We start from the raw sequence: 14251 nt of genomic DNA on the forward strand, positions 1-14251 counted from the left end.
CCCACATCAATACCTAGGATTCTACTGGATTCATCCAGACTATCGAGGTGTGGATAGTATGAGAATGACCGAGTATATTGTGAAAAAGAATTCGAAATGTGTCTCGGACAATGCCGTCGCTCAGAGCTTCCCAACAAGTTTGAAATTATGGGGTAAAATGTATGGGCATCGGAATTATGGACACAGTCTTTCTGAAAACAACTTCAGAATTCTTATTATTGCACTTTTGATGGAAAGCCAAGAGGACAATGATTTTGTTGAAACTTGGAAATAGGGATAGATCCGAATAAAAAGTTGATGCGTTTCGGATGGAATAGGTGGAGCGTGCCTGTTTTTGAGAAATGGTGTACCGGACTTCGAGAATCTCGATGTCGTCAATTGTGTCGATAGGGTCCGTCTCAATAAGCCAAAACTGATTTAGTTTCTTCAATTTTAACGATGTGGTTTCCTGAGCAAAATTTATGATTTTTGATGGGAAACATATGATTGCTAGAACATTTACAACAAAATATAACCGAAACAAGTAAAAATCATAATCTTCAGAAAAATTTCAAAAAACGGTAACATAAAATTTTCTAACAAAGTTCCGAAAAGAAATTAGATTGGGAGTGGAATCAGATTGCGATATTCATTGTTCTTTCATAGATTTACTGAAACAGACATTTTTTTCAAAAAAATGTTTCTATCAGGTTTTTTGGGATTCAAAAAATCACTGTTTCATTAAGCTTGTTTCACAGAAATGTGTTTTCAGGAATTGATTGGTTAAGCTGACAAAAAGTTTGGGAAAAATTAGAAAGTACATTAAAAATTGTGAATTTTTTTTCGAAATCAAATTTTCCTTTTGTTTTCATTATTAGGACAGTTAGCTCATACATAGTAGCTCAGGAATGTCTATTTTAACGAGGTTATAATTTATTTACATTTCCAAAGTTTTGCATTTTCAGCGACCTTTTTTGAAATCGAAAACTTCTGTGAAAATTCAAAAAACTTCGATTAGAAAAACATTAATTTTGGGTGTACTTTTGGAATTTTCCCACAAAAATTATTTGTGTTTTGGAAACTTTCGAAAATGTTATCTCTTTAGTTATTTTAGCTCTAGATCTTTAATGAACATATTTTTTCTGTGTTTTCCAGATCATGTTATTCAATTCTTCGTTGTGGGTTTTGGTTGTTGAGGTGATACAGTTCGTACTGAAAACATTTTAAAAGCAGGTGTCTTTTAAAAGTCGGAAAACAGCTGAAAAAATCAAGAATTTCAAAAATTCTGTGAATGAAAAGTTTTCAATCTATGTATGTTTTAGAGAACTTCCAGGAATTCTAGAAAGTTCCCAAAAAAGGAAATTTCTTTTTGATAAGAATTGAGAAAAAATTAATGTTTCGAAAATTCTAGAAGTCATTGGAATTATTTTAAAACTTTGATTTTTGATAACGGAGTGCAAATTACGTTTTCGTAATTTCAGAATTTGTAGGAATTCCAGAAAATCCCCCGAAATTCGAAATTTCGAAACAAATTATTTTTTAGTTTTCTGAATTTCGGGAATTTTTCTTTGAATTTTGCGAGAATTCTGAAATTTCAAAGTTTTCCAAATTTAGAAATTGTAAACTTCTGAAATTCTTTAAACTCTATGTTTGACATTTTTTATTCGTTCAATCTGTCTTAAAATTTTTCCTGATTTGCTTAAATCTGACTTTTTTGGCAATTTTACCACATTTCTTTCAGAAATTTTCAGAAAATTCTAAGCTTTTTAAAGTTTTTGCAACTGGCCGTTTCAGATCGGTTGCGAAGCTTTACTAACTCCTCAGGGCGCGAATTTTTTTTTCGGGTGCAATAAAATGCATCAGTTAAACATTTTTTGATACCTCAAACAGAAAACGGGATAATTAGGGTCAAAGGGAGGATCTTATTAACGAGTTTCACAGATTTGAAAAGTAAAAATTCAAGTGTTATTTCAACGTGACGAAAAAACCTTTTTTTTAATCCTCATAGAAAAAAATTTTTTGGAAAAATGTAAAATTATAAACAAAAAAAACTACGTGAACTGGTTTAGAAACCCACGCTCATTAACCCCGGGGTGAGTGCTATGAAAGAAGAAGGAAGTAGAAGGAACAATCAGTTCTCCCTTCTCTGGGCTACAGAGACTGGGTCCGGAGTTCCTGAGTCCGGAGATCCGGAAATCAGGTGATCCTGGGTCCGGAGAACCGGAGATTTCGGAACCGGAGACCTTGGATCCGGAGATCCAGATATCCGGAGATCCTGTGTCCGGAGATCCGGAAATCCGGAGATCCTGTGTCTGGAGAACCGGAGATCTTGGAACCGGAGATTTCGGGTCCGGAGATCCGGATATCCTCCGATCCTGGATCCGGGGATCCTGGATCCGGGGATCCTTGATCCTAGTTTCGGAGGTCCTGAGATCCTGGGAGAGACCTGGGAGATCCTGGGAGATCCTGGGAGATCCTGGGAAATCCTGGGAGTTCTTGGGAAATCATGGGATCCGGAGATCTTGGGCCCCAGGACCCAGGATCGGAGGATAAAAAGCAACGTTTTTCAAATTCTCAGGTCTCAGTTTTTAATTCGACGATAAACCACAACTCTCTGACCATTTCTCAAGATTACTATTTGAGAATTGTGATATTAATGAAAATACAGTTTTTAACCATTATGCGGAATATGGAAAACTACTTTAAAACTTTGCCTTTAAACAATTTAGTTACTGAATTTAGGAGTGAAATGTTGCTGAATTCGTACAGGAAACCTATTTGAAAGTTACACGAAGTTGAGATTTTTACGAACACTGTAGAGGAATACGCTTCACATTACTGTTCCACTATTATCCTAAATATGAAGCATTTGAAAATTTTAGCGATAGAAGAAACATTTATGGAGATCACGTCAAAATTCACACTCTCGCCAACACTATCATTGATTCGTATAAATTGGTAGGTTTTATTCATTAGTTCAATACCAGTCGGTTTGAGCCCCCTGCCGGGGGCTCAACCTCCTGGGTTTTGTTTACTTTATCTTACATTTGAATTCCTAATTTCAGAAATTCCCACTTTCCGTGTGTCCGAAATTTCCGAGTTTCTTTATTTTCAAAAGTTATATTTTCCCGATATCGGAATTTTTGAATACCGTACTTTCTCGAATAGATGCCCACATGTAGAATCTCTTGTTTTTTCTAGAATGTTCCTGGATTTCCTAATTACTGATTGTTAGGGTTTTTGAAATTCAGATATTTAAAAAACCCACACACAGCCTACTTCTAAGCCTTTGGTTTCAGATCACCTTGAAAAAATAGGGAAGTGATTAAAATACCTGTATACTTATGGAGAACGCTTCTCCTTTTTTCAGGCAAAACCTTTGGAGGGTACAACAATTCGGGGGTAGAAAGGGGTACAAAATGATTTAGGGGTACAAAACCCACAGTTTGGGGGTACAAAACTGAGCCTTTTTCAGTATTTTGTACCTCCGAATTGCGGATTTTTTGCCCCTTAAACAGGGGTTTACGTTGAGCATTAAAAAAACGGAATATCCTGGAAATTTCTAAAATGCTCTAGAATGTTCTGGAACTTCCTGGGATTTTCTGAGATTTTCTAGAATTTTCTGGATATTTCTGGAAGTTTCTGAAATTTTCGAGAATGTTCTGGAACTTTCTGGGATTTTCTGGAGTTTTCTAGAATGTTCTAGATTTTTTTTAGAATTTTCTGGAATTTTCTAGAATGTTCTGGAATTTTCTGGAATTTACTGGAATTTTTTAGAATGTTCTGGAACTTCCTGGGATTTTCTGGGATTTTCTAGAATTTTCTGGAACATTCTGGAAGTTTCTGGAATTTTCTAGAATTCTATGGAAAGTTCCGGGATTTTCGAGAATTTCCTGAAACTTCCTAGAATTTAAGAAATGTTCGTTATCTTTCTTGAATGTTTTCGATTTTCTGGAAATTAATCGAATTTTCTGAAATTTTTGGAGTTTTCTAGAATTTTCTAGAATATTGTAGAATTCTGTAGAATTTTCTGGAATTTTCTGCATAACTCAAGAACCTTGTATTCAAAAGGAAACTACTATGACCCATTTCCAGTAGTCCACAGGATCGAAATTCAAGTGATATACAAAAGAAACGAAATTTTCAAAATTTTCCAGTTCTGAAGATTTGTGCTCAATTTTATGCAGGCAACACATAGATAGGCCAAAAAACCGGTTTGCAAAATATCGTGAAGTTTTATTGAGTTTGAGCATAATTTTGAAATTTTCGACTCTCAACACTGTAGCTTCCCTGTTAGCTAGAAGGCCCAGTACACCATAGACATGAAGCGCTCGGCAGTCCATGACTACATACCACACACCACTATAGGAGTCCCACGTCCCTTTGAGTTATTCAAGTAAATGTCCGAGACGGACACACAGACACACACACAGAAAAGTTTCCTTTGTAAGTAGATTCCATTTTCCTCTCTCCCAATTTACCAGACCTCCGAAACAGCACGAAAATTGTTTCTCATTTTTCACGACATTGTGTTTTGAGCCGAAAACGGCTTAAACGACTTTTCATTCATCTTTTTTGCTGAAAATGAAAAGTTTTCGGTGTTTTTCTGCGTTTGAGGCAACATCTGAACTTCCAATCTGATTTAAATCAGAAAGTAGTTTTTCCCGGTTTATTAACAACTTCACTTTCACCCAGTAGGGTGAATGTAGAATTCCGGAAACGGTAAAACATTATTTTCAAAATTAGAGATACTTCCATATTGCTCAATTTACAATCATTTCAAGAATTTCGAATTTCTTAACTTTTGAGTGCCACCAAAACAACAAAAAAATCGTCTGAAAAATTTTTTTCCGTATGTGTGGAAAATCTGAAACGGAGAAGAAAATAAAAAAGTATTCAGAGCGTCGTCTTTTATTAGGTCACGAAAATGCATAGATTTCAAAAAACAATACATTGGGATGAACAACGATCACGAATTGACGAAACACTCTTTTCTTTTTTTTTTTGAATTTTTTTGTTGAAAAATAATATACGGGAATTTTCAATAAATGTAGGAAAGGGAAAACAGGAGGTGAACAAAAAGTGGGGAAAATCGAAAAATTAGTTGGGACCAAAAGTAATAAATGAGAAAAATGAGGGAGCAGAGAGAGTAAGTGAAAATTAGAGACGCAGAGAAAAATCAAGAGAGATAATATGCATTCGTGGATGGTTGAATAGATATTTACAATGTTTTTTAGGGGTTATTAGAGTATTGAAAAAAAGAAATAGGTGGAAGGTGGAAGAGGTAAATTTAGGAAGAAAAAAAGTTGATATTCGAAATTTTGAATTTTTCGCTGAAAATCTTAAAATGAGAAAAGTTCGAAATTTTCTAATACCATTCATGATTTGGGACGACAAGAAAATAGAGAAATTTTTTAATTTGACAAAGGAAAATATGTGGAATATGGTGAATATTGGTAGGTGTTGCATGGGATGGTAGTGGTTGAGTTCTGAAAAAGTATTCGATGTTTCGTAATTTCGTTTTCTTGAGAGGATAATACTTATAAATGTTGCAAATTCTGAATTATGATATTACTTATAAAGAATCAAAACTGAACCAAACTGAACCAATTTCGTATCGTGTAGTAAGCTTCACATTACTGTTTCACTATTATGCTAATTTCAGCGATTCCAAAACCGTATTTGTAAATCTTTAAGAATCGAATTAAAAGACGAACATCGTCGAAAAATTGAGAAAAATTAGCAAAAATTATTAAGGGACTTCTATATTCTTTTGTTCATTTGGCTTTGCGCCTTTAATGAGATATCCACTATTATATTGTATCGATTTCGGAAACCAGTGATGCAAATTGTAACTTGATACATTTTTTCAAAAAAATCTCCTTTTCAAAAACCTTACTTCAACAGATGATAGAAAATTTTTCACATTTTATGTCTGTATCCAAAAAATGGTTTATTGAATCAACGTTCCCAGTTTTTTTACAGTTTCAAAATGGTCTCAGGTTCTTCTTCTTCATATGATTCCTCATTAAATTTTTTTACCAATAAGTCAAAACTCACCAAAAACCCAGCATCCCTATATTCTTGTCGTCCGAGGTCATAAATGTCGTCAGCAGTCAGTGTCCCATCCATCCCCAACCCCTTCTTCATCACAATTTCCTTTTTCGAAGAAATTAGAGATTCAGTAGACGTCGAGAATGGAGAAACACCAACCGGACGACTCCACGCTGCTAGTCAGCTGCTGTCGGTCGTACTGTACTGACTATCGGTCGGACTGCACGATGCCGAGTGCTCCAGGTACGATGAGGAGTCATCGGAATTCTGATCGTCGAAGATGTCTCCGTAGAGTTGCCAGAATAAAATTCCTTCTCCGAATGCTGAGTGCTTGTTGAAAGTGTTACGGACACGCACTTGTTCGATCACATCCACTCCCATTAGCTGAAAAATATTGATGTTTTTTTTTTACTCGGATAACTAAAGTTGTATTGAAAAAGCCGGAAACATGATGAACAAAATGTCATCCACAAAACGGAAAATTTTGGCTTCAATTATTCTTTTTTGCTATATTTTACAGGAAACGATATAAATTGGGTGAAAGTAATCGAGGACCTTCTATTAAAGCTTCTTACGGTAGTCCAAAATAACAGTTTCAACATCTCATTATTTTCTATTGTAACGCTTCTTGTATATTCAAAGTGCCAAAAATCTGGAAATCACTTACCGTAAGTTGTGGAATGAGAAGCAAGATTTGCGAGAGACGAGACGCGGCGGCAACCGGTTCAGAGCTCTCCATGAGCATTTGGAAGAGTGTCGTGTGAACACGGTCTCGTAGCATACGGATCGACGATTCGGCCTCTTGGGATAGTCCTGGGGCGTCTGAAAAATGATAAATTCAGTAATTCAAATTCAACACTTGTCTAATTTAGCAGATTCCCCAAGCAGTAAAAACAGTTTTATGTTTCACTGTGCATTGCGCCGGAAACGGCACTGACTGTTTCTTGACCCTCTACCGATCAAATTCCTTTCCTTATCAGCTCGTTTCATTGCTCTTTTTCGGTGATTTTTCTTGCACAAATTGACAGTTAAAAGTTGATGACTGCCATGGTTTTCCCGGAAAATAGACTAATTGGGAATGCGAATTACGAGCTTCGGAACGCCGTTATCATGGAGAAGTGAAGTGCGCTCTGTTGCTAAGCGGGAAAGTTTTCAAATTGAGCTACTTGGTCACAAACTGACTAGCAATGGTTCAAATACAAAAGACCCGGTAATCAAACGTCGAGAAAGCACTGAAGACTTTTAGTATCAATGGTCCTATGTGTCCTCAAAAAGTTGTATGAACCCATGACCCCATACCCACCAACCCCCATAACTCACCGGGATTAAGAATGACCAGAGTCTTGAGCAGCACAATCTCCTTGGCTTTCAAGCAGAGTGGTTTGAGCTCACGTTGTGTCCATTTGTTCAACGACTGAATGGTCTTGTAGTTGATGAACGAGACGGACGGTGGCGCTTGGTGAGCGGTTAGAAAAGAGTTGTTACATAAGGGAACGCGTGTGTCAGAATTGCCGAATTGAGACGATTGGCAGCCGAGTTCGAGAAGAACCAACGGTGCGCAGCATGCACGCAAAAGAGCGATCTGAAAAAAACTGCTCTATTTATTGAAGATTTGCGGGTATATTCCAGTATAGCCCCCCGAAACATTCTAATATAACACCCCTGGTATAAATGTTGGAATACACCCCCACCCACCATCTTTCATAAGGTGGGTGGGGGGTTCAAAAAATGTTTTTCCTGATTTTTTGCCTGAAGATCAAACGTACGCAGCCAAATTACGCATAGAAAATATTTGTTATTTATCGATTTTGCACCGGTTTTTTGTTAGTTTTCTTTAGAATTCGGCGTTTTTTCTACTTTTTTCTCAACTTCTCCTGATTTCTGGTTTATATTACCGTACATTTTTTGTCATTTTACTAGAGAAATAATTATTTAATGCCAGTCCCCAACAAAAAATAGGCTTAGGCAAAAACGGGTAGAAATGTTGAAGATTCCAAATAAAAATAAGCTTAGCACCCTAAATCGGCGTATACCTTGAAAACAAGGCCCCTAGAAATTTTTAAGATTTCAAATAAGCCCCCCATCATTTCAATATGACCCCCCTCCCCCGCAATCCGTTCCAATCTGACCCCCCACGCGGGGTGGTATTCTGAAGTTTCCGTTTCGGGGGTGCATATTGGTTTGGTGTGGGGGGTTATAATGAAAGATTTCCACGGATTCCAATATAACCCCCCCCCCCCCCAAATCAGCGGTGGGGGGATATTCTGAACTCTAAAATGTCCCCCCACCTGATCATCCCATTTTGAGACCCCACCTTTTTATCCCCCCACTTTTCAACGGGGTGGGGGGTTATTCCAGTACGTGTGGGGTCGTAACTGTGTGTGGGGGGGGGGGGGGTATAATGGAATTTTAACAGCATTTGCAATTGAAAGCTTTAGAAAAGCGCAAAATTTATGACAAGTTTGATACAGTACTTTTTGTGTTTCATGGTTAGATTGGAGGAAACACAAATTTTGGGGTCACTGGTGTATAAAGTGATTGAGGTATACGAAATCCACAATTTGGATTTTGTACCCCTAAATCACTTTGTACTTCGTCGTACCCCCGAATTGGTAAACTCACCGAACGTTCAATCTATTAAAAATTTCAGTACTGAGAAAAAGTTAATGGCAAGTTTGATACAGTATTTTTTACATTTTTTTGATTGGCAGGGTTCCCCAGGGAGTTGTAGAATTGCAGATACTAGAAAATGACCTGGTAAGAGTTGGACACTCAGACAAAATTAAGGTGTATTCAACATCTTTTGGTGTTCATAGTTTGTCTAATATCAATGATACGATCGAAAATTTTAAGTTTCAATCAAAATATTTACTACATGAAACCGATATTTTTTGGTCCAATTATACTTCCCACAAGCTTATCTTTTTTTCATTCTTGATAATTTTCATTCAATCAAAAATTACGAATTCTAGGCTTTATCAAGCTGTCAGAAAAAGTTCCTTGAAACGCTAGAACTTTGGATTAATAAGCAGAAAGTTACAGTTTTCCGGTACTTTATTTTTTTCCAGTTTCAGTAGATCCATAATACTCCTTTATTTTTCATAAGGACACTTTTTCATATGGGCACCACTCCAGCCAGGTTTTTATTTCTCACCTTATCATTTGTGTGATGCACATCTCCAATTTCGGCCGTTTGACGACACCAGTCAATTGCCCAAGTAACCAACCGACGTTCAGTGTCGTAACACAACTGTGCGTCGGCCTGTCGAGTCGCTCGATAACTCATTTCCGAGCGAAAACCGTCAAGAAGTTCTGGTTCTTCGAGAAGATTCTGAAGCGATGGCTGGACGAAGTGAAGGGATGAGAGTTTTGCGTTGCCGTCCGATGACGTTTTGTCGATGAGCAACAGTGATGAGATCAACAAATGATTGTCGGATCGGGCACGCTTCGCGTCGATCTGGAAATAAAGGAAATTGCAATGTTTGGAATTTTGGGTTTTTCAAATATTGACTAATTTTTTCGGGTCTGGTACAGTTGAACTGCCAGTCCTTGAAGTCCTATAAGTTTAGAATGACTTATTATATGTTTAGTAGACACTATGAACTTCGTCAACATCCAGGAACCAAATCGGACCACGATTATTTCGGTTCTCCACAGAAATATTGAAAATGGCCATAATAAAAAAATCACTTCTACTGTGGTAAACACGTTTAAACATATTTCATGAAACCGATATTTTTGAGATCAAGGTGTCAAAGTAGAGAAAGATTCAAGAAATTCACGGTTTCATGAAGTTATCCTAATGAGTGCAGCTTTTTTTGAGTCAATGAAAACATGAACTTAAATTTTGCGGTTAGATATGTGTTTACAAGATAGTTCACTTTCATTACAGTAACTCGTTTCAAATTATTTCCTGTTTCCAAGCTTTCTCAATGATTTACATCGTAAACGGGGTACAAGTGAACGGGGTTCCCGATAGGTTGCGAGGAGGCGAAATAACAGAGGAAAAGAGAGTTTACAATGGTTCAGGATTTGGAAACTTTCAGACGAAAAATTTCAGCATTTTCGGAAAAAGTGCATATACAGATTTGGACAGTGGCTTTTTAAGGAGGTGAACTAACCCCTGTCAAAAAAATAAGACAATTCTGAAAGCTTTTCTGAAAAGACCTCCCTTGTTAGGGACATTCAATCCTTATGAAAACTGAAAACCTCTCAAAACATTTTTTATGAATCTGTGACTTTTTTTTGAAAAGCAAAACAAAAAATTTGAAACTAAACTTTATGTTTAACTAACAGGAATTTTGTTAATTAGAAAGAGCATCACTCAAAGAATTTTTTTCCAGATATTCTTCCAATTTTCCTACTTCGTCCTGTGAATTTATCTCCGTATCTGTTTTTTTTTGGAATTTCGCATTTGTAACAAATATGGAATACTAACACCAAAAACCCCAGTATCTAATTCAACATCTTTGAATCAGTGATTTTTTGTAAAATTTCATTATCTTTTTCACCTAGACCCTTCTCATAGTGGTCCCTCAAATGCTCCTTTCCTCTCCTCAAAAGTTTCAAAAATTGACCTAGTAGTTCCATCTCTACACTCTGAACTTCTTACGTCATGACCACTTGGCTTTCTAGTCTAAATCTCTCGTCTGTGCTCCCTGGCACCATCGAGACATGATGGAGCATCAGCAGGAAGACTGCAGAAAGTGCACGTGAAGAGGAGAGCGATGAGCAAGAGCTCAGCGAGCAGAAACAAAATAAGAAGCTGTTTTTTTAGTTATTCTTGATTTTTCCGATTTTCGAAATTTCGGTAAGAAAGTTATCGAAAATCAAAAATCTAATGTTTCAGATAGCTGATACATGAAAAAGTGAAAAAGTGAAATTCAATAACCTCTTATGTTGTGCACTTATACCCTGCTTGGAGTTCAAACTCAATTATCTCGATGTCTAAAATTGATATCGAAAAAATGTCAACTGATAAAATGTTGGTGGTATTATGATAAACATTTTATCAGTTGACAGATTTTCGATATCTCTTTTGGGAACCGATAATTGAGCTGAAAGTGTTAGTAAACTAGTGATAGAGCAGTTACACTTGGGTTCACGCGAGGGGGAAAAAAAGCGCGCCCCAGTAAATTTTTCAAAAATTCTCATTTGGCTGCCGGCGCTTGTTGACTGACAATCATATGCATTAGGCCGACACGTTTATTTTTTCAATATTTTTCGATGTTTTCGTTCGGTTTCGCTCGTTTTTTCTCGTTTTTTCTCGTTTTTTCCCCATTTTTCCCACCACGTGAAATCCACGTGTCATTTTGAATTAGCTAATTTCGGCTGGCCTACGAGTTAGCTGGGGCGAGCTTTCTGACCCCCTCGCCTGAACCCACGTGCAGTTACGGTAAATTAAGTTTCAGTTACAGCATATTGCCAAAATTACAAGCTAAAACTAAACACACATTCCAATTCGTTTATGATTTTCTCAAATGGCAAAAAACCTTAATTTTTCAAAGACACCGACGTTTTAGACCATTTTTATATTCACTAAGGTCTAAAAAAGTTTTGTTTTTTGGCACAAAACAATTTTTTCAAAATACAGACGGGTTGTTTTTAAGCTTGAAATCTCTAAAATTTGCTTCGCGATTTTGTCCCAAACAGTCAATTTTTTAACTTATAAAGGTTTTTACATGCAAAAATACTCCCAACACTACTGCCAACACTTTCAAAAACTGAACCACAAATTGATAACCATTTTGAAATAGCAATTTTTTGAAATGTAAACTTTTTACGTTTTCACTGTTTCATTACCCTCATGACACTCTTTACATTTAGATGGGATATTATAGAACTGTTAATACTTGTATTAGAAGAGTCCTTACATTATGACCCAGTTCATGTCGGTTCCTAAGAGAGATACCAAAAAGTAGTAACCGCCACCTAAGATTCCATTTTGAGCTAATTTATCTCAGCTGCAAGGAAAGATATCAAAAAGTGAATAACTGATAAAATGTTTATCATAATACCAGAAATATTTCGTCAGTTGACCACTTTTTGATATTTCTCACAATAACCGAGATAAATCAAAGTTTTGAAGTGTCTAACATAATGTATGCTTGGAGGCTTCTTGGGAATACTATTTACAGTTTCAGTTACTCATTAAAAAAGGAGTTCGAATCTAATGTGATTTCCAGAGTTGCATTGAGTTCGTCCCACTGCACACTTACCTTATAATCCAAGCTCTCCGGATTCCCTCCATCATCCGATTCGTCTCCATCCATTTTCTCTTTTTTGCGCTTTGTCAACTTTCGGTCCATTTTCACAGCTGGAAATTTGGAAATTATTTCTAACCTACTAGTTTCTAACCCACTAGCTACTACATATATGATAACCTGTAAAAAGCTATTTGAAACTTTAAAAATTCTCGAAAACTTGATTTTTCAAAACTCGAAAATCCACTTTGTTTGAAATTCTACTACAAAATAGGAACCTAGCTTCAAGTTTCGAATTTTCAATTTTTTTAAATTATGAGAAAAACAAACCTTCCATTTTCATTCCAACGAATAGACAGCGATGGAAACGACAGTAGCGACAAGCGTTGCGGCCGGCTGAAAGAAATTTTTTTGAAAAAAGATCAGGCGGGAATCCAAATTTTTTCAAATTATCTGGCAAGTAACTAAGTCTTTGTTTTCCAATTTTCAAAAAGCTCTATGCTAGACTGTCATTTCAAAAATCGTGAAAATCGGATGGTGGTTGTTTATTTATTTTGGCTTTTTCTCCCTTTATCTCAATTTCCAGTCATTTTCATGTCATGTGTGTTTGTGTATTGTGTATTTTTCTTTGAATTTGTGTGCTCAAGTTGATCCAGTTTACTTTTGGCTCGTTGTGTGTTGGCGGGAGATTCAAAGATCAAACTGTATGATGTCACAGAGGGTCGCCCAGCTTAATGCCAATTTATCTCATTTCTTGTGAAGGATATCAAAAAGTTATCAACTAACAAAATGTTTTTGATATTATGATAAGCAATTTATCAATTGACCACATTTTGATGTCTTTTACAGGAACCGAGAAAAATCAGGCCAATTTTGGGGCGTGCTTCTAATGCAGGTTTCCCAAAGCTACAGTAACGTAAAGATAGTACGGTAATGAGATTTTGTGAAAGGTTTATTTTTGTATGTGTTTTGACTTCAAAACCTCAATTTAATTGAAAAATCAGAATCATTATCACGGTCGAAAATGTTTCTGGTTCGAAATATCAAAATTAGTTCGGAAATTACTTCTTTTTAATCTTCATACTTACATTTTTAGAAAACTACAATAACCGTCTTTTTTTAATGAATTTTTGAATGTAACACCACAATCTCACTAAAAACATTACTCCTTTTCAGAATGTAACACTTTTTATGTTTCGAAATGTCAAAATTAGTTTGGGAATTATTTTTTTTGGTGGTGAGCAACTCCCGTTTTTTTTGAGAAATCAGGTGAATTTGAAACAACTGCTTTCTTTAAAGAACAAATATTTCCAAAACTCAATGAGAACAGTGTAAGGTTTAGGATAAGTGAATACCGTTTCATCCATTTCAGAAGTTTAGCTAAAAATTGAGATTCTGTTCTTTCATTGGTTACGTCGTGACTTCTGTGAAACTATCAGAAATCGGAAATTAATAAAAAGGGATTTTCGCTAAAAATTCTTATTTTTAGGGTCAAAATATCGATTCTACATATCGACTATCCCAAAAAGTTAGATTTTTTTTAATTGTCTTTTTCGTGATTATCATAGTGCTGTGTTTGTTGTAGCAGTCACTTAATAGTAGATGAATTCAGGAATGATTTACATTTTAAAACCAATAATTGCTGTTTCTGAAACTTCAGAAACATCCAAGCATTAAATTTCGAAATTATTGCAAAAGCAGGCTCTCCCACAGAACAATTCCGAACTGCAAATTAATTTTTGATCTACAGAAAAAAGTTTGGCGCGATCACAATTGCAGGTCTAAAACCAAAATTTCAGAATTTTTTATCTGATTTTGTGGAGTTCCAAGATGATTCAAATGTATGGTCCTTTTCCGGAAGAAAAAATGTCAAAAATGGTCATTTCGAAAGTTTTTTACAGAAAAAATCTATCTCCTCTTTCAGTTTTTGACATTCCTAGGAGTTATATAGCTCAAAAAAACCGCAATAATTTTCTCTACATTTTCTATGGACGAATTTTTAATACGTCTGATAA

General features: G+C 35.9%; 1 protein-coding gene across 1 annotated transcript in view; it reads right to left on the reverse strand.

Moving 5' to 3' along the window:
- Nucleotides 1-6213: 6213 nt before the first annotated feature.
- Cbr-nhr-97 overlaps nucleotides 6214-14251 on the reverse strand; it is a gene marked incomplete at both ends in the record, with an annotated part of 14477 nt that continues 6439 nt past the window's right edge. Inside the window, 6 exons of the mRNA XM_002632776.1 lie at nucleotides 6214-6417; nucleotides 6701-6855; nucleotides 7354-7615; nucleotides 9188-9490; nucleotides 12252-12349; nucleotides 12567-12632. Coding sequence (XP_002632822.1) covers nucleotides 6214-6417; nucleotides 6701-6855; nucleotides 7354-7615; nucleotides 9188-9490; nucleotides 12252-12349; nucleotides 12567-12632 — 1088 coding nt within the window. The remainder of the gene's footprint in view (nucleotides 6418-6700; nucleotides 6856-7353; nucleotides 7616-9187; nucleotides 9491-12251; nucleotides 12350-12566; nucleotides 12633-14251) is intronic.

This window comes from Caenorhabditis briggsae (genome assembly GCF_000004555.2).
Source record: "Caenorhabditis briggsae complete genome, chrIV, whole genome shotgun sequence".
Taxonomy (NCBI): Eukaryota; Metazoa; Nematoda; class Chromadorea; order Rhabditida; family Rhabditidae; genus Caenorhabditis; species Caenorhabditis briggsae.